The sequence below is a fragment of the Lytechinus variegatus genome, chromosome 11 (assembly GCF_018143015.1).
Source record: "Lytechinus variegatus isolate NC3 chromosome 11, Lvar_3.0, whole genome shotgun sequence".
Classification (NCBI taxonomy): domain Eukaryota; kingdom Metazoa; phylum Echinodermata; class Echinoidea; order Temnopleuroida; family Toxopneustidae; genus Lytechinus; species Lytechinus variegatus.
The window spans coordinates 9344373-9366577 of NC_054750.1; the positions used below are offsets into that span (position 1 = coordinate 9344373).

At 33.8% G+C, this 22205-nt stretch overlaps 1 protein-coding gene across 1 annotated transcript; it reads left to right on the forward strand.

The window, feature by feature from the left end:
* Positions 1-40: 40 nt before the first annotated feature.
* Positions 41-15583, forward strand: LOC121423936 (probable dimethyladenosine transferase). Its single transcript, XM_041619485.1, has 11 exons — positions 41-218; positions 2418-2491; positions 2873-2959; positions 4032-4093; positions 5920-6063; positions 7192-7315; positions 7807-7899; positions 8938-9002; positions 11546-11609; positions 13579-13685; positions 14538-15583. Exons 1-11 carry the CDS (start codon positions 161-163, stop codon positions 14578-14580), a joined length of 921 nt encoding a protein of 306 aa, XP_041475419.1. The 5' UTR covers positions 41-160; the 3' UTR covers positions 14581-15583.
* The last annotated feature ends 6622 nt before the right edge of the window (positions 15584-22205 follow it).

Here is a 22205-nt window from a genome sequence, read left to right on the forward strand (position 1 = left end):
ACTAAAGATCAGCCGTAACTGTATTGCGACGTACGCCTACCACATGCACATTCTGCTGCAGTGATCTACGATTTTGTGTTAACTTTAAGATTAAATTCTGCCAGAAAATTCAAGTTACTGGGAATCGGAAAGCCAGCGAAAGTATAATAAGCCCAGCAAGATGCCGAAAGTAAGAGTAGAGAAGAAGTCACGCGTCCACGATCAAGTCTACAAGCAAGGTAATGATCACTCACAATTTTACCGTGATCATGCTCACGACATTATGATGTTTATGTTGCCCCATGCGTGAATAATCGTGTGGTGTAACTCTGGGAGCTCAACCGCCGAAGCCAAGGATCAGTTTTAAAGCATAATTATCATGATAAGATGAAATCGTAAGATGAATGGAGGTTGATGTTGATTGATAAAACCACCGCAAAATGCCAAATATGAAAATTTCAGAGGAAAGGAATGCCATCAACAAACAAATTTAAAAGAAATATTGATATATTTTGGCGAAATAAGCACTTTGAGCTATCAAGCTTCCATGACTCCTCACGCAAGCTCATGAAGTAGTAGTTTTCAGTGACCAATCCTACAAGAAGCGACCAGGAGTTACAGGCTTGCGCCTTCATCCCGTACCAGATGATGATGATGATGATGTTTAATCTAGTCTTGAGCCGGGACTCAATGATGATGTCTTTTTCAAATACTTTCTTCATTCCTCATTGGAGTCTTGAACTGCTCGTCATATAAACTTCTCAAAAAAAGTTTGGAAATCTGACTTTGATCGATAGTTCATATCAATGTATTATTAAAAGCAATGAACAGATCATTTAATTATCTTTAAAATGACACCCTACCAGTAGAGGCGCACGGCCAATATGACTGTCTCCCATGAGAGAGATTATCTCCAATATCAGAGACTTTTGTAAAGAATTTGGGTATCCAATTTCAGAGACAGTCTCCAGTTTGGGAGACATGTTTACATTTGCTGCAAAAGGATTACCTTGGCAGCAAATAAAAATGTGATAAGCAGATTCCTCATGAAAAATTACCCCTTTTCACTGTGTCTAGTTTTGTTTTGATAAGGATTTTTGTTGTCATCCACACACAAAACAAATAGGCTTCTGACCTCAGTGAGACAAAATATTGGGTGGAAAAAATTACACTTTTGTTGGTATTTATTTTGTTCTTTTGTGAAGCAAGTCTCCAATATGGGAGATGTCTCCCCTATTGGAGAGAGTCTCCCATATTGGCCATGCGCCTCTACTCTCTACAATGATTTATGGTTCACATATGGAGGTGCAGTGCCTTGTAATGTGGGGCAAGGTCAAAATTCAAAAGTTGCAAAATGACACAATATTAAAAGTCACTGTTCTTTTTTCCGTGGCGATGAGTAAATTTCTCAGCGGTTTCTTTTGACTTTGATCAATAATTCCTCATCGGTTTAAGTACATAACAATGTGTATTTAATATCAATGAATAGATCATTTAATTTTCTTTAAAATGATACCCTACATGATGTGATTATCGTTCACATGGAGGTGCAGTGCCATGCGCCTCTACTCTCTACAATGATTTATGGTTCACATATGGAGGTGCAGTGCCTTGTAATGTGGGGCAAGGTCAAAATTCAATAGTTGCATAATGACACAATATTGAAAGTCACTGGTTTTTTTCAGTGTCGATGAGTGAGTTTCTCAGCGGTTTCTTTTAATTTTTTTTAATGCATCTACAGCATGTTATCACTTTAAAGAGAATCAAATAATCTTTTGAATGATGTAAAATATGCATTGTTTGTGTAAAATTGGGAGTTGGGAGAAATTTATGGCCAAACACAGATTTCCAATTTTTTTATGAGGGGTTTACATGTATGTATATTAAGAGACACATGTAAACACAGCTGGATTTCCCTAGGAAATCCAGAAATCCATCTTTTGATATAAAAATCATGTTAATTGTTCTGATTTTATTGATCTCTACACCTTCCTACACCTAATGCATAGGAAGGTTTTAAAAAAGGTCAATTAAGATTTTGTTTAAATGAAGGTTTCTTAGTCTTAACAGACTGATGTCATGTAGGTCCCTCGATCCAAATGTACACAACACAAATACAATAGGGTCATGCCTTGAACCGCTTATGTATTACGTACATCCGGTTAGCGAGGCCGTTTTGAAGAACAATTTATAGATAAAAATTATTATGTCACAAATACTAAAATTTAATACGTGATTTTAAATAATTAGTAATATTATACTAATTGTTTATAATCAATGTAAATTCAAGCAGCGAACCAATTCAGGGGAATGAAGTTCATCCCCCCCCCCCTTGAATAGTGAGACTTCATGCATTTACATGTGGTGTCGACTGGTGTGCACTGATAACGTGATCTGTGAAATATTAAACTGTATTTCTTTTATGTTGTATTTATCAGGAATCTTGTTCAATACTGGGATAGGACAACACATCCTCAAGAATCCTCTTGTAATTGAAAGCATCATCAGTAAGGTACAAATATAATTAATCTTTTAGTTTTATTTGTGATCGATTGTGATTTGCTGCATTGAATTTGTATTGCTTGACATATTCTGCAATGGAAATGTACTTTAAAATCATGCTTTTGACAAACATAATCAAAATTTTGATGATTCATAACTCATTGTTGGATGGATTTTCCTCAAAATCATGGGTCTGCTTTTATAAAAACAAATGTTATAACAGGGCAAAATTTCCTTTGGAAATGTCACATTGCAGAGGAGGACATTCCAATGATTCTTCTCACTACATGAGTCCTCATTGGAACTGTCCAAAGAAAACTGATGTATCACTAGCAATTTAATTCATGTTCATCTTTACTTGGTGAAACCATTTATCTTATTTTGATTTCAGGCTGCATTGAGAACAACTGATACAGTCCTTGAAGTGGGTCCTGGTACTGGAAATATGACAGTTAAGATGCTTGATAAGGCCAAGAAGGTATGTTTATCAACCCATTATCAACCCAGTTAATCCTGAGTAATAATAATCTCACATCTTATTGTGCAATTGATGTTTGAGTTTTCCCTGAGGTGATCAGAGTATCAAGATTACAGGAATGTGGTATTTACAACACCAACACATCATTAAAGGACAAGTCTACCCCAACAAAAAGTTGATTTGAATAAAAAGAGAAAAATCCAACAAGCATAACACTGAAAAATTCATCAAAATCGGATGTAAAATAAGAAAGTTATGACATTTTCAAATTTCACTTAATATTTACATCCTGGCTGGTATGCAAATGAGGAGACTCTGACATCATCCACTCACTATTTATTTTATATTATATTATATGAAATATGAAATATTCTAATTTTCTCATCATTGTCAAGTGATACAATGATTAATTCCTCCCTGAACATGTGGAATTAGCATTGTTTAATACTATATGGTTCAGTCAAGTTGGTCCTTATTGTCAAATCTATAAAAAATGAAATATTGTATAATTAAAACAGTAAAAAGCAAAAGAAATAGTGAGTGATGGACATCATCGACTGAGTCACCTAGTTGTGCATATCACTGTTTTTGTGAAAAATAAGCGAAAGTTTAAAATGTCATAACTTTCTTATTTAACATCTGATTGTGATGAAATTTTCAGCACTATACTAGTTTCATTTTTCTCTATTTATTCAAGTCAGCAGTTTCCTGGGGTGGACTTGACCTTTAGTTATAATAAGCATAAAATGGCATCATCCTTTAATGTATCATTTTGAAAGTGTTACTTTGTGAACTCTAGAATTGCTCACCAATCTCAGGTTAGATAGATAAGCACTGTGTATAAACAGAGCAACATGTATACACAGTACGCATGTGTGATGGTTTTCAATCTACCAGTGAATGAATTATAACTTTGATTTGCTGCTTCTGGACAATCAGCAGAATGAAATACATTTTTTCTTGACATATTTCATTATTGTTATTAGGATTTCAATTCTTTGAAGTGTTAACTTTGACTTTCCATTGGGTATAATATGTTGCAAATATTTGTATGTTTATTTCTTTCTTTTAGGTAGTTGCTTGTGAACTTGATCCTCGTCTCGTTGCTGAATTACAAAAGAGGGTTCAAGGAACGTAAGTTGTTGGTTTTAAAAGCTTTAAAAGACTCATCTGTATAAAATATTCCTTGTTAACTTGATAGATGGTATCTTTTCCGGAATGTGAATCAATGACTAATCAATCTATCAAATCCCCAGATCTCACTCACACTAGTGACCTTATCTGTAACCAAGTAGAGTATTGTGCCTAAATATCTTTGAAAGTTTCTTTTTTTTTAATGAGAGAACCCAATTTTTAACAGAAGGCCACTTCCATAGAATCAACTTAATGTATTAAAGTCTGACTTCTATTTTTCCTTGTTTTCACTTCATTATAAACTACTCAAGGGATCTAAAATTCACAAAGTGAAAAGAACTATGGTAATTAATGATTTGTCAAATGGTGGATTAAATATGTTAGATCTAGGTATACAGTTAAACAGTTTTAAGTTAAGATGGCTTTTCAAATATTTCGATGATACTAAATCAAAATGGAAATGGATGTTTGATTATTGGTTTGATAAATTAGGTGGAAGCTTTATTTTGAGAAACTGTGTGATCCACAATATATCCTGTCATTGAAAATGATTCCAAGGTTTTATCGTGAAATATTATATGTCTATTTTACTTTTAAAAAAGAAAAAATGCTTAAGGAAAAGAAAAAAAATAATCTCAAGTGCAGAGATTTGCAAAGAATTGTTATGGTTTAACAACAATATCAGACATAATGGAAGGATGTTGTTATTTAGGAACTGGATACGGTCAAATATTTTGTTCATTGGTGATCTGGTATCTAAGAATACCGTTCTTACTGTAAATAAGTTAAAAGAAAAGTTAGTCAATCTTGATGGACAATGGTTGTCAGAATATGCAGTTTGTATAATGTCAATACCAAAAATGTGGAGAGAACAACTAAAAGAAAATAACCTTGCTTTGTTTAGAAAATTTAAAAATTCAATCTTGAATGACGAGTCATGTATGCCATCTGTAAATACATTACTTAATTGTAACTCTAGAGTAAAACAAATTTATCAAGAGATGTTGCAATTAATTTTCAAAAGATCAAGGGCCGAATTATTTTGGAGAGAAATTTTAGATGAAGAAAATAAGTATTATTGGTTGTTTACATGGACACTGAAACTCAAGTATTCAAGATAATGCCATAGCCCATTTTAATTTCAATTTTATGTATAATTTATTACCTAATCTCTGTAACTTAAAAAAATGGAATTTAAGAAACACAGATATTTGTCATGAGTGCAATAAGTTGAGTGATTTATTTCATTTGTTTTGGTTGTGTATAGAGGTTGATAAGTTTTGGAAATACGTCGAAGCACTCATAAGAAAATGTCTAATTCAAAAATTTCCGTTTGAAGCCTCAGCATATTGTTTACGGTCTAAGAAAAGAAAAAGGAAAAGAAATTAATTTAATTTTGAATTATGCATTATATTCTATTTACAAATGTTACAAGATAACATTAGTTACAATGAAAAAGATGAAATTTTATGATTGAAAATTATGTTCATATATGTTGTGGAAAAAAGATATGATAATGAGAAAGGTAAACGAAAGGAAAATTTGTATATGAATATGAGCAAATGGAATCTAATACTAAATAACTTGTAAAACTTTTGTTTGTGTACATATATATGTGTATATTTTATTCAAATAAAGAAGACCAGTACTGGTTTAAAAGAAGAAACAGAATAAACTACTCAAGCCATTATAATTTGAGAGTGTTAATCATTTATCGTATAATTCACAAAGTGGACACAAATCATTTCTGAAAGTCAGGCAAGTGGTGCAGATGTAAATACTCTGGAATTTCCAAGCAACGCATTTTTTGTTTATTACTTTTCCAGACCATTTGGTCCCAAGTTGCAGGTGATAGTTGGTGATGTGCTGAAGACAGATCTGCCTTTCTTTGATGTCTGTGTTGCCAATTTGCCATACCAGATCTCTTCTCCGTTCGTCTTCAAGCTTCTTCTTCATAGACCGTTCTTCAGGTAGGATTGCTTACAGTTTGAACCTAACATATTGATTAATTTGAATGCATAATTTCAAGAAAACATGGGGTGTACAAGAAATACTACTTCGATGATATTTCCATAAGTTTATGAGAATGATGATGATTTGATTATACTTTTGTTTCACAAATTCAAATGTCAAAGGGTACAGGGGGTTTTCAAACTATGTTGTAGTGATAACAGTAACCTGTTTTAGGGATCAACTTCGAGCTTGGCTCATATGTGCACAAGGGCATGGCAATCTGAATATCTGTGGAGTCCCAAGGTCAAAGGTCACAGAGGTCATTTGTTTGAAAATTTAGGTAAGGTGTGTATTAAAAAAAGTCATTTCTGATCTGCCAATTAGGAGGCACTAATTTTATCAATCAATGTTCAATAGATGATGCAAAAGATGTTTTACTCATCGACCATATCAACTTCTGTCCCTTTTTGGTGATATTTAAAGGGGAATGCAGCCTTGGCCATAAAATGTTGTGTTGGGAAGAGAAAAATAAATTAAACAGAATGGCGAAAGTTTGAAAGAAATCGGACAAGCGATAAGAAAGTTATAGCTGCTTTAAAATTGAGATCACTAATAGTATGTAGATTTCAAATTGGCAACTGGGTAAGTAAATTATGACAAGGGGCAAGGACAACTTTCCCATAGGCCATGTACTTTATTATCAGGGATTTGTGGTTTTCTCTTAAGTACCTATTCCCCTGGGGCAGTAATCTAAATATAACCCAGGTAGTATATTGTTTTATGTCCTCATGAAAGAAAAATATAATTTGAAATAAAACTTTTTGGAAAAATGATATTTTAGCCATAATATGTATTGGAGTACATGGAAGAGTAGTCCTTGCCTTACATCACTATGACATCCCATATGCGGCCAATTTGAAGTCTCCATGGGTATAGTGATTACCAATATTTACAACTTTTAAAAATTCATAACTTTCTTGTTGTTTGTCCAATATTGTTCAAACTTTCACCTATTAACTTGTCTGATTTTTCTTTTTCTTATAAAAACAAGTCTTTATATGGGTTGGATTCCCCTTTAACTGGAGGACCATATGAATCGTGGATGTCTAACTTATCTGATGACAATTTAAATGATTGGATTACAGGTGTGCAGTGCTTATGTTTCAGCAGGAATTTGCCCAGAGGTTGGTAGCAAAGCCTGGTGACAAGCTATACTGTAGGCTCTCTATCAACACTCAGCTACTGGCCAGAGTAGATCATCTCATGAAGGTAGGCAACAAGCAAGATAGCAACAGTAGAACCTTGTTCAGACAGTAACGTAACAATGCTCAGCATCATATTTGATGCTGATGCTGGAGCGTTGTGGCCCAGTGGATTAGTCTCCAGACTTTGAAACAGAGGGTCGTGGGTTCGAATCCCAGCCATGGCGTAGCTTCCTTCAGCAAGAAACTGATCCACAATGTGCTGCACTCAACCCAGGTGAGGTTAATGGGTACCGGTAGGAAGTAATTCCTCAAGAAGCTGTGTGTGCTGTGAACGCCTAGCTTAGCCGGGTAATATAGGAGCGCCTTGAGCACCTAACAAGGTGGATATGTGGGCAATATAAATATCCTATATTATTATTATTTGTGTACAATTTCAATGATGTACATTGTTATACATTGTCCCATTTCATGTATTTTTATCTGATCTTTTGACGAGAAATAAATTAAACTTGAACACACTGCAGACTAGTATTTACTCTTTTGTTTATTTTTTAGGTTGGTAAGAATAACTTCAAGCCTCCTCCCAAGGTTGAGTCTAGTGTAGTAAGGATAGAACCCAGGAATCCACCCCCTCCGATTAACTTTCAGGTGAGTAAACAATGACAAATATATTGCTCGAATGATGGAATAATATCAAATAAAATTGAAATAGTGTTGTGATTCAAGCAATCTCAAAGGTATTGAGCTAAATGATTACAATGTTGTAAAATAGCAGGAGTACCTGCCATGTTCAAGGAGAATATGGTAGTGTACAAAGAATTGCTCCTCGGCTGCCTTCATTTTGGAAATATGACAATGAATATATTTGAGTTTTTTATATCAATAATTCAAATTATCATCTGTATTGGATGCTAAAAGCAATACATTAAAATGCATATCTTGGTCTGCATCAATTGCCCATTCATTACCAGAGCGTATTCTGAGCCACAGTGGTCCTTTATGTTGAACTAACTTGGCTTTCCCAGTTTGATCGGAAACAGTGTCTTTTGAATGAGAATCACATGATTATCAGATTAATGGAATTGAACTTAAAGGGGAATGAAACCCTTGGAACAAGTAGGCTTGTTTCGAAACAGAAAAACAAAGAATAAGAAAAAAGAAAGTTTGAGAAAAATCATACAAACAATGAGAAAATTATGAGCATTTGAATATTACAATCACTAATGCTGTGGAGATCCTCCCATTGGCAATGCACCAAGGATGCGTGATGTGACATGTAAATAACTTTCCCTTTGATGGACTATAAAATACCCCCCAAAAGACTCCTTTTGTTTTTTCTTATGGTGATACAAAATCTTTATCCATGATGTATTCTTTAAAAATCTGTATTACAGATGGGGAGAGTTGTTCACAAGTGACATCACACATCTTTGTCACATTGCCAATTTGAGTATCTCCATAGCATTAGTGATCGCAATATTCAAATGCTCATAACTTTCTCATTATTTGTCCGATTTTTCTCAAACTTTCATTGATCTGTTTCTTTGATTTTTCTGTTTTCACAAAAGATATCTTGTTCCAAAGGTTTCATTCTCCTTTAATAATATCTTACCTCCCATTCTACATTCATTCTTGCATTAAAGTAAATTATCATTGTGTTACTTTCATTCCATTTGTGATCTATAGGAATGGGATGGCCTGGTTCGCATTGCTTTTGTAAGGAAGAACAAGACTCTATCTGCTGCCTTTAGGTGAGTTCAGGGGCCCGTTTCATAAAAAGTTACAACTGTTGTAACTTTGCCATTATGGCAACTACCATGGCAACCTTGATTCTGATTGGCTGCTGAGCCCTGTTTCCATGGTAGTTGCCATTATGGCAAAGTTACAACAGTTGCAAGTCCTTTATGAAACGGGGCCCTAGAGGTAGATTCATGAAGATGTCAGTAAGACTTTTTGTACAACTTGTTACCTTTTTTATGCTATTAAACGTCCTATTGAAAGTGACAAATTGAATTGATGAAATATACAACAAAGGAATTCTTATGAGCTGTAAAATACTAGAAAGCCAGTTTCATGCATTTTTCCAGCTTACCAGCTGAGCATTTCTGTGAAAAACGTTTCTGTATACTTTAAATAAATAACTGTTAAAAATTTATTTGAATCAAATTTTAATTTAGATTGATTTTTCAAACTAACTGTTGAGGTCAGTCTTGATAAAGCGTAAAGGAAACAAAGGAAAAATGGTGAACTAATTGTCTTATTGCATAGTTTTTGTAGTTAATAAAATTTCATGATTGCGATATTTTGTAAACGTAACTGAACATGCATGTTCATGGTCTTTTGATTTCAAGATGAACAATCAAGATATTTGCATTAAGGATTCTGTAGTAAAAAATTTCAGTTGATTTAAACCAAACTCATTTGGGTATTGAAACCAACTCACAGTTGAGGTTAAGATTGAATTGAGATTCAGAATCTCTCTCATGAAAAATAAAGTCCGCTTGTGATTCAGAGATGCCAACCCTCCCGATTTCATCGGGAGGCTCCCGAAAATTCATCCCAACTCCCGCCCTTACGATTACCATCCTTATCCTCCCGAAATTATGATTTTTTTGCATTGATCAAATTGGATTGGAAGGACATGTATCGTCTGCTAACTGTAGCATGTAGTAACTCCATTGCGTTCGCTGCTACTAAATCCTGTGTGAAAGGTAGACAAATGAGGAGCAGCGAAAAGCTGGTGCATGTGATATGCCCAACGGAAATCCACTGTGCACCAGGCCGCTAGGCCCGGCTAGCTTCGCGAGGCGTGTGCGCTCGCGGTCACTGGATTTGTCGAGTCGTGCGGTGGATATCGGTGTGTGATTTTGGCGTATTGATGGGTTGATATTGACACGAAATGGTGGAAAATCGACAAAAGAAGACCAAGAAATGGTCTCAGAAGTATAAGACTGAATACAGTCTCCAGTACCTGTGTGTTCGGAAGTCGGAAAGAGGAATTTACCATGCATTTTGCGCAATTTGCAGCGTGGACATTTCAGTTTAGCACGGAGGTCGTGATGATATTCGGAAGCACTTAACGTTCGGGAGCAAACGGCATACTGTAGGCCTACGGACATTGCGGAGACAAGATCTTCGAGCTCCACTAGTACCCTGTTGTCTTTATTTCACCAAGCAAGGGACCAGCGCTGAGCTTTTCTTTACTGGATTTATAGTGGAACATAACCTGCCTATAGCTGATAGTGATAATTCCTCATTATTATTGTTGAACAGGTACTTCTTTTGTCCCCTCATTTTTTTTTACATGTAAAAATGCATATTTAATATTTTTTATGTTAAAAAAGTGGGAACAATGATTATTTGAAAACATGTGAAATGCCCCAAAATAAGGGTCAGATTGCACCAGAGAGCATCTAGAAACCCAGAGCTTCCAGGGCCCTAAGGCGGGCCCTGGACCCCGGTCGCAAGGGTCGAGCGCTCCGCGCTCGAGATGTGCGCTGCACATAATTTGGTGGCGGTTGCAAATCCTCCCTGATTCTGATTTCCAAAAGTTGGCATCTCTGGTGATTTAGTATCCGAGGAAAATCAAATACAGATCAAGTTTATAAAAAAAAATGAGATTTTTGTGCTATAGTGAATGTTGCCAAAACCTGATCTCTCTAATTAAAGGGGTGGTCGGGGCTGAAAATATTTATATCTTAATACATAGAGTAGAATTCACTGAGCAAAATTCCGAAAATTTCATCAAAATCGGATAACAAATAATATTGTTTAAAGTTTAGCAATATTTTGTGAAAACAGTCATCATGAATATTCATTAAGTGAGCTGATGATGTCACATCTCCACTTTCCGCTTTCTTATGTTATTACATAAAATCATAATTTTTTTTTTCATTATTTCATACTTGTGTGAATAATGTCTCCCTTATAATGAAATAAGTTTCAGCAATAAATATCTAATGCACTAAATCAGTTGTCAATCCAATTTTTCTAGTTCTTGGAGGAAAAAATTTGAATAAACCTAATTTCATATAATAAATTACAAAAGAACAAGTGGAGATGTGACAACAGCCCACCTAATGAATATTCATGACGTCTTTTTCTCACAAAATATTGCTAAACTTTAAAATTCAATAACTCTGTTATTTGTTATCCAATGTTGATGAAGTTTTCGGCATTTTGCTCTGTGAATTCTACTCTATTTATTGAGCTATACATAGTTTCAGCCTGGACCATCCATTTAAGACTAAATTTGATCTATAAAAAAATTTGTTTATTCTTTTCTATTTTTCAGGAACAAAGGAGTTGTTGAGATGTTGGAAAAGAACTACAGGATACATTGCTCTGTTAAGAACATAGTAAGTCATGGTGCATGATATAACAGTTTAGGTTTTTTTTCAATTATAAAAACTGTAATAAAATAGGCAATTCTATATATGGCACACTCCTATGAGAAATTATTTGTCTTCTAACAATAACCTTTTGAGGCTTGTAGATTGATGCCAAACATAATGACAAGTTCCTCAAAAGCGTCTATCATTTAATAGGGTAATACTGAATACAGTCCCTGGAAAAAGAATTAAGAAATTCATAAATGGTCGAAATTTATTTCCTGTGAAGCTTTCATATTTTACAAGTAATTCACAACTAATGCTTGGGCACTCACTTTTTGCATTTACCCCTTTATTTGGGTCAAGCTGTTTAAAGCTGATGCCACATTTTAGGGATGCATTTGAAGTAAATGACAGCAGAGAATAAAAAGAACCAACATGCAAAAATAAATTACCATTAAATTTTCATAGTTTTGGTGAAGATTTTTCTCGCCTGCATAGCAGAGCGACGCTTTTCCGACGGCGGCGTCGTCAACATTGAAATCTTAACCAAGATTAATTTTTTGAAATGTTGCCATCACTTCAAAAGCATATGGACCTAGTGCTTAAAACTTAGACATAAGGGTTATAGTGTATTGCTGAAGATCCTGCCTGAGTTTCAGGTCACATGATTAAGGTCACTTAGGGTCAATGAACTTCGGCCATGTTGGGGTAATTTGAAGAATTGTCATCATAACTTAAAAATTTTATGGATCTAGTTCATGAAACTTGGACATAAGAGTAACCATATATCCCTTAACCCTAAAAGACTGGGGGGGCTGATTCAGCCCCCCCCCCTCAACATTTTTCGCGATAAATCCGCCGCGCGAAATTTTTTGACCGCATTGCTCACTGACAAAAATTAGCATATCAGGGGCATTATTTTATTAATTAGAGCAAACTTATGATTTTACGCATAAATTAGCATAATGAATGAGACATGAGATTTTTTGCAGAATTTGATGTTATAGTTTTGTAGATAATGCCATGGGTAATGCGTGTGCCAATTTTCGTCGCGATCACGCGATCGACGGCCAAGATCATAAGGGGGGCTGAATCAGCCCCCCCCCCCCAGTCTTCTTAGGCGTCAAAATAGCCCAGTCTATTTAGGGTTAATATATTGTGCAAGTTTCAGGTCACATGACCAAGGTCAAAGGTCACTTAGGGTCAACGAACTTTGGCCATATTGGGGGAATTTGAAGAATTGTCATCATAACTTTGAAATTTTATGGGTCTAGTTCATGAAACTTAAACATAAGAGCAATCAAGTATCCTTGAACATCCTGTGCTAGTTTCAGGTCACATGACCAAGGTCAAAGGCCATTTAGGGTAAAAAAAAACTTTGGTAAATGTTGGGGATATTTGTGGAATTGTCATATCTTTAAAAGTCTATGGATCTAGTTCATGAAACTTGGACATAAGAGCAGCAATGTATTGCTGAATACCCTGTGTACATGGGCCAAGATGAAAGGTCATTTAAAGGTCAATGAACTCTGGCCTTGTTGGGAGTAATTGTTGAATTTGCATCACAACTTGAGAAGTTTATGGATCTAGCTCATGAAACATCAAAATAAGGATAATCAAGTATGAATGGTTGTTTTGCACATGTCTTAGGTCCCATGATCATGGTCAAAGATCATTTTGGGGTCAATGGATATAATATTTTATTATCATATTAGTGTTTTCTTCTGTGAATAATTATTCATTAACTGTTTTCAAAGGAAGCACTGCTGCTATATCGAATTGCGTAATGCAGGCGAGACTGCCAGAAGCATTCCACTTGTTTTTATACTTATTCAATTAAAGCTTCTGACAGTATTTTCTTTTATTATTATTGTTGCAGCCTCTAGATATTTATCACATTAATTTTATTTCAAAAAATATACTTGTTTTTAAAAATATATATATTTAACTTTCTTTGCAATTGTTTAACTTATTTTTTTACACTCTATTTTAGCCTATACCAGAGGACCTAGACATGAGGGATAAAGTTACATCAGTGATAGAAAAGATTGGATTTGAAGGAAAGAGGGCAAGAACAATGGATATTGATGACTTCTTAAAGTAAGTAGAAATTTTAATTTCAATGATATACGGTATCTCTGTTCATTGATTTATGTTTAATCTGTTGAGCACAATTTGATTTCACTATACCACATAATGGCTTTTTCTATAGACCCCCCTGAGCCTGATAAATTTCAGACTAGGTCAATGGACTAATTGAAAGGGGGCAATTTGTTCTGCAACATATATAAATAAATTCAAAATTTGACCCAAAAAAATAAGAAATGAAGCTACTTTAAACACTTTTTATATTGAATTAATGTGCTCTTTTGGATATTCTTTGTCATTGTTTTTCTTTCTCACTATTACTATGAATTCAATTTATTCCAATGTCCCCAAACCTATTCGCTGGCTTTATACACCTTTTTTTCAATTATGGTGACTTGAAAAAAAAACAACTGTCATCTGCATGTAACATGCATTCTTTGCTCTGTGTATTTTGATTGACAGATATCAACAAGAATTTTTTTTTTTTTGTGATATCTACATCAGAATGACAGCTGCGTTGATTTAAAATGTAGGGTTGGGAAAGCAATTTGTTTATCACAGGAAGGGTAGTCCGTAACTTTCCTCTCCACTCCATAACACCCTGCTGTGTTGCTGGCCTTTTTTTTTGTAATTTTGGTAATTATTGGAACAATCTACAGTTATGAAGTCTAATGAAATCTTCCTCTAGACCAGATGCTTGAAAATATTTTTTATTTATGCTTCTTATTTGAATGCTGTTTGTAAGTGAAGTAAGAATCAATATATTGTTTGGTGACCATATTACATTTTATCCAACATCAAGAATTATTCATATTTGTATGATCACGTCAATTTGTTTTTCTTCTCTCATTTTGTTTTCTTCAGGTTATTGTCCAGTTTCAATTCAGAAGGGATCCATTTTTCATGATACATAGCATCGATAAAAACTCTTACAGACAGACTTGATTGTTGATGAATGCTCTGATGTCGCAAGAATGGCATATTAATTGGAAAGGAAACAGATAACCCGAAAGGAAAGAATAAGAAAACTTGGAGAAAGTTTCACAGATGGTAGCAGTAATCATGAAAGAACGACTGCCTGCGATTTGAGATTATCTTTTCTATTCCAGAATATTTCACCTTATGGTATCCTTAACAGCTAGAGCATCAATAATGTGACAAGACCAGCCTCGCCATTGACATGCAACAAAGGAACGTACAGGATTTTTTTTTTTAACTTGTGCTAAATATTTTATTGTATGGTGAAAAGTGGAAATGCATTCATCGTTTCTATTTACCTTGTCAAGTACTTCTGGTGAAAACTTGGGGAGTAAACCAGTTTTTCAATATTTTTTGTCATCATAATTTTTTTTTAGATCTAAATTTGATTTTTCTTAAAATCTGTTTTATTGGTTTCACTTGGATTATCACCATAACTAATAATACCAAGGTGATATCACACCTCTAACTTCTCCTTGATAATACTGGGAGCCTTTGAATGTTATAATTATTCAAAGAGTTATTATTGTTCATGTTAGTGATTGTTGTATATTTATATTTTTTAAAGAATGAATGAAGCATGTTCTGAAGTTGAAAATTAACCTATTTGCATGGAAAAACATTGATTTTAAAGGAGAATCCTGCTTTCTTGAGAAAAAAATGAAAATCAGACATGTTGATTGGTGAAAGTTTGAACAATATCAGACAAACAATAAGAAAGTTATGAATTTTCAAAAGTTATAACAATTGGTAATCACTATCCCCATGGAAACTTCAAATTGGCTACATATATGATGTTATAGTGATGTAAGGCAAGGACTATTCTTCCATGTACAGTACTCCATACATGAAATGACTTCTTTTTTTCAAGTTTTACTTCAAATTATTTTTTTCTCATGATGACATAAAACAATATACCACCTGGCTTATATTTAGATTACTTCCCCGGGGGAATGGGTACTTAGGAGAAAACCACAAATCCCTGATAATTAAGTACATATAGCTGATGGGAAAGTTGTGTCCTTGCCCCTTGTCATAATTTACTCACCCAGTTGCCAGTTTGAATCTACATAGTCTTAGGGATCTCAATTTTAAAGCAGCCGTAACCTTTTTATTGCTTGTCCAATTTCTTTCAAACTTTCACCATTTTGTTTCTTTATATTTCTTCTTTCTAACAAATTGTTTTATGACCCAAGCTGGACTCCACTTTTAGTACCTATCATTTTGTGAATATGAACATATTAGTTATTGTTTAATTTGAAACATTTTAAAGCAAGATGAAAAAAAAATACTGATGCAATTATATGGACATAGTATGTTAATACTCTTTTACTTTTGAACTTCTAAAATATTCTGTATGATTTTTAGGGCTCTTCATCAAAAGTTATTGGTCAAACAACAAAATATGGTCACTTGTCCCAATGGTATTTATTATAGTAATGCAACATAACTGAACTAAATGCACTACAAATAAATACAAAATTATCCTGTATGCAGGTTCATAACACCTACTTCAATCATAGTGAATGAAAACTGCACTATTGATCATTATAGGGAATGAAACCTTTGGAACAGGATAGCTTGTGTGAAAACAGAAAAATCAAAGAAACGGATCAATGAAAGTTTGAGAAAAATTGGACAGATAATGAGAAAGTTATGAGCATTTGAATATTGCGATCACTATGTTATGGAGATCCTCACATTGGCAATGTGACAAAGATGTGTGATGTCACTTGTGAACAACTCTCCCCATTTCTTTAGTATATATTTCACTTAAACTGTCTCTTTTATCAGATCTATCAGTAGATCATGTGTTTTTTCTATAGGAAGGCATGTAAATACATATTCAAAAAATACATTATGGATAAAGAGTTTGTAGTACCTTAAGAAGAAGCAAAAAGAGACATTTTTGGGGTATTTTAGAGTCCATCAAAGGGAAAGTTGTTCACATGTGACATCACACATCCTTGTTGCATTGCCAATGGGAGGATCTCCATAGCATTAGTGATGGCAATATTCAAGTGCTCATAACTTTCTCATTATTTGTCCGATTTTTCTCAAACTTTCTTTGTTCTTATTCTTTGATTTTTCTCTTTCAACACAAGCCTATTCGTTCCAAAGGTTTCATTCCCCTTTAAGTATTTGTCATGCATATAACAAATTATTATGCATGATAAATCAGCTGTCTCTCTATTCTATTGCCTCATAATTATATGTTACTCAACATATTGCCTCATCTATTAAATCATTTTTGAGATTATAGAATATGAAATGAGTGTGTTTACTTGATTTACTTAGAGTACTATTAATACAATCACCATCTGCTATTGATGGGATTTAGTAACATGGAACAAAGCTTGATTTATGGAAGGTGAGAATTCTGATGCCTGGGCTTGCCAAGTATGTTTTCTTAAAGGTTTTTTAACTGCGCTTGACTTCATGCATTACAGGTTACTTTTTCTTATGCTGAAAGGACAAGTCCACCCCAACTTAAAGTTGAGTTGAATAAAAAAAATCCAACAGGCATAACAATGAAAATTTCATCAAAATCGGATGTAAAATAAGAAAGTTATGACATTTTTAAGTTTCACTTAACTTCACTAAACAGATATATACACATTCTGGCTGGTATGCAAATGAGGAGACTATGATGTCATATCTCTTGAATTTTATTGTATGAAATATTCTAATTTTCTCCTCATTGTCAAGTGATGCAATGATTAATTCCTCCCTGAACATGTGGAATTACCATAGTTTGATACTATATGGTTCAGTCAAGTTGGTCCTTATTGTCAAATCTATTTAAAAAAGTGAAATATTGTATAATTCAAACAATAGAAAAAACAAAAGAAATAGTGAGTGATGGACATCGTCTGACTCACCTAGTTGTGCATTTCACTGTTTTGATCGAGAAAAATGAGCGAAACTTTAGAACGTCATAACTTTCTTATTTTACATCTGATTTTGATGAAATTTTCAGCACTATGCTAGTTTGATTTTTCTCTATTTATTCAAGTCAGCATTTTCCTGGGGCGGACTTGACCTTTAAATAAGATGACAGATGAAAAACTTTCAGATTTTTGTAAAACTCACAGAAAATTTGTAATCTACACAGATCAAAATTTAAAAAGCTAACAGGAATAGAGTGAATGGGAATATGATTTGACACCCAAGAAAGGTTCCGCAGTTATTCATGGGTTAATTCAAATATTTTTTCAATTTCAATTGCTCTGTAGTACAAAATCATGGACTAAGCAGATTTCTTATTTATAATAATGATTATTTAATCTCATGCACACAAGAATAGTCCAATTATAAATGCGCACTTTTGGCAAAGGGCGACTAATTAAACTACAATAGCACATGGAACCTTCATAACCCATGTTTTTGTACCATGGATAATATGGGCGAGATCTCTGCGCTCATCGATATCTTGTGCTCTGCTCATTACCAGATTCAAAAACTTTGGGGGAAAAAACCTTTGCTCAACCAAGCCCTGCATTGTGGAATAGCCTTCCTGAGGACACTAAAACCTGCACCTTTTCTTAACTCTATGTAGTCTCAAGCACAGCAGATTTGGCACATAAGCTACTTTCTCATCTTTATTACTTGCTACATCTTGGAATTCCAATCTTATGCAATTTTATTCAGTCCTTAAATAAAAAAAACATGAGAAAGAAAACAGAATCAGTGACCCCTATTTTTCAGTTAAACTTACTCCCTCTAAATCTCTCATAGGAAATCGGGTTAGATGTCAGGAATATTGGTTCGTATGGATACGATTGTTGGTTCTGCTTAATTAATGAAGATTTTTCAAATGAGTAATAAGGTGTAGCAAATGATAAAATTTGATGGAGACTTACATGTTGAGATTCAACAACAATCATAACGAAGAAGAATGGAAGAAACAAGACATAAACTTGGTATATTTTTGTCCATCATATTTTATTCCAGATTTGTATATATAATTATATAGCTACAAGTCATAGTGGCAAACATATTTTTTTCATATTTACAAAAGTACATGTAAAAATAATTTATACAATGACGTATTTTTTTTCTCCACTTTACTGCAGCTAAAATCGCATCACTATCCAATTTGGGTAAACCGTTTCTTGGTGTCAATTTTCAACCATAAACATCTATTGAACAAAATTTGAAATAATTTAAAAGCCAAACGTATATTTACACAATCATTCAAGTAGATTATAAAAAAAAATAATAAAAAATTATGGAAAATACTACACTGTGATCACATTTTTACTGTACAAAATGATTTAAAGCTATTCATGACACCACATTTTAATGCATGTATATGGGACGCAACTTCTGAAAGTGGGGATAGTAGTGCTAGCAAAGCTTATGAAAATATTGGAAACCAAACTGTGGCTGTAGTGTAGACATACTGGGGATGTTCTCTTCATTGGATCATGAATGAAATTACACACTCCTTGTATACACCTTCATAACTTAAAAGAATTTCAGAAGGGGAACTGGGACCTATTTCATAAAGCCATTTGTAAGTTAAGCATAACTTAAACATGCTACTGGTGATCTGGGAAGTGTTTCGTCAACAATTTTCATCTGACAAGTTGTCAGATCTGACTTCTGACTGGCTGAGAAGCAATGTTGATATGGTGACTGTCAGTCCTATCAAACAGGACTTTCCTTTCATGAAACACTCCCCAGTTCTTGTGCATACGATAAAAAAACAAATTTTCTCTGGTCTATCAACAATGTTTGACTGAATTTCTTATAACCCTTATCATCAAAGTATAACAAATTAATCAACTTTGCTTTCAGATGCTTAGTAACAAGACAAATATTAGTCTACAAAGCTCTGATTTTAACTTTAGCCAGTGGGAATAAAAATGACTTTGAGAATCCGTGGAGTTTTTCATGAAAGGACTTGTCAGACATTTTATCGGACACGAACTGTTTTAACGACAGTTGCCATATCAAAATCGTATCAAAATGTAGGAAGTTGTCAGATTTGACATCTTGTTAGATGAACATGTTGATGAACCTCTCCCGAATTTACAGCAGAACCCTTGGAACAGGTCACAGTTTTAAAAAACACTACCCTCAAAGATTTCTGAAACGATCAGCACCAAGAATTAGGAGTTTTTCCTACATATCATAAGATAATGGTGCCAACCAAAACAGGTGAAAAAAGCTATGTAGATGCATATCAGAAGGAGGAGGGAGTAATTGATGGATGTTAAAAAAAAAAGAGTGATTAAAGTTTTCATCTGCAACAAACAGCTCCTGCCTTAATATCGCTAATGATATTGGTTTGGAGATATGTTCGGTTTTCAGTTCAGAATGCTGGGTCATATGTCTGGGTATATTGTTTAGAATGCAGATTTTCCAATAGGATCAATTGTCACCAGAACAAATGCCATGGATTCAAAAAAAGTTTTCAGTATCAATAGCTGATCTGGGCCTTCTGCATTCAAAGACTTGGTATCATTATAAGAACTTTGCCATTAGGGTAACTGCCATGATTGTGAAAAGGGCTCTAAATTGCAAAAAGTCAAAAGCAATGTTTTCAAGGTAGTTTATGGCAAGGTTACCATACAATGGGTCCTAAAATTATTGTAAGCAATTATGGCCAATTATAGCAAATTATCATTTATTATCGAGATAAAAAAAAAATTGGTTGACATGCCACTGGACTGCAACAAACAATAATGCCCAAAATGTGGCAGAATAAACTCATTCATAAACTTACAAAAACTAACAACAAACAGAACTATGCATCGTGTAAATATAAAATAATTATATTCATCTCTCAATAAATCTGAAGGGGAAAACCCCAACAAAAGTCGCATCAAAATAAACAATACATGTCATTACAGCTTTCAAGGAAAAGAAGAATAATTGCATAAAAAAATGCATGTTTTGCTTTGCAAAGATCATAGCATCAGAACTTTGAAATTATAACTCTTGAAATGGATACAGTTGTACATGAAAATTTCAACCTGCCAATAGGGAGAACAGAACAAACTCCCATAGTCATTTGTATAAAATAAATCTGAACTGTAAATTCCTAAACCCATTCTACCTTGAATTTTAATGATGCATCCAGTGATTAAAAACACATGTACACACACCCGTAAAAAGGAATACTACTAGGTATTATTATTAAACCTGACAATGTCTCCATTGGCACAAAGTATATTTCAATGAACTGGGAGTGATTCATTATTAATCAATTCTCTTATGGATAGTGATAACATCCTATCTACACATTTTTTTTTATTTCATCCATTAAAGTACAACTGACTTGAAAATGCAAGACATTGAACTTATTTGGCCCCATGGCACAAACAGCTCCCCAGTACAAGGTGTTCATTTTATGAAGGCATATTTTTTCTCACCGAAAGGATCAGTTAGTTTAGAAATATATCAGCTATCCTTCCTTCACTTCATTTGTAGTACATGTATTTTGTCATAGGTAACATTTATTGGATTTTAAAGTTAAACCAACTACTGTATGGCAGGTAATATTCACAAACCTCTATTTTCTCATGATATTTTTAAAAACCATTTACCAAGTATTTGTAAATTGTTATCCTCTAAGTGCATTGCTCTATCAGCATGTATGCTGTCAACACAAAGTAGTCACTGGCATGTTGATGTGTTTGAACAATATACAAATGTTTGAATTGAAAACATTAATGTTAAGACTCATGCATGATTTGTTGCTTAATTATTCCTAGCATTGGGCTGAAATTGCATTTTTACAGATGAGAACATGAACATGATACTTAGGGTATGCTACATCAGTCAATTCAGATTTCATATCCTCACCTATGGATTAATTTCATATCCTTATTCAGTCTTATGGAATGAGCTGAATTCTATCAAGAGTTGAACTCAATCCTTGGCTTGAGGAACACTGGAGAGCTGTGACCAAAACTGGAGACAAGTCCCTTCTTCAGTAATAAAGGAATGATAAATTACAAGTGGCAACTGACAAGCAGAAGGGTCATCTAATCCTTGTGATTTTCTTTTCTTATTCTCTAGCGTAACAAACTCTATGGAAACAGACCCATTAGCCTGGATTGCCACTCTCTGACCTTGTCCATCCCTAATTCTCGATCTTATATACACATATTATACAAACAAAAGCAAATTTACAATGTCTAACAATGTCAATTAGCACCTTTTGACTGATTTTCTTTTTAAGAGATTTATTTAAATATTATAAAGAATAACATCATAACTATATACCTATAATACAAAAATATTGTCTTTTTTCTTCTTCCACAGTTTCTTTTTCTCATCTTGCTTTTTGGAACGATTTCACTTCAGAACTTCTAGAAGTAGAATCCTACAGATGTTCTTGGAACATTCCTGTACTAAAAATTATTTCTATCGTAGAATGAATACCGTACTAGTTGAATATTTACATCTCCTCCTTTCTAACAATCTACTCTTCTAACAAAATATATACAAACAGAAAGAATGTACAGCTTTACAAATAATATCATCATACCAAGTAATGAGATGATAAAATGTGACATAAGATACATGTACAAAACTAAA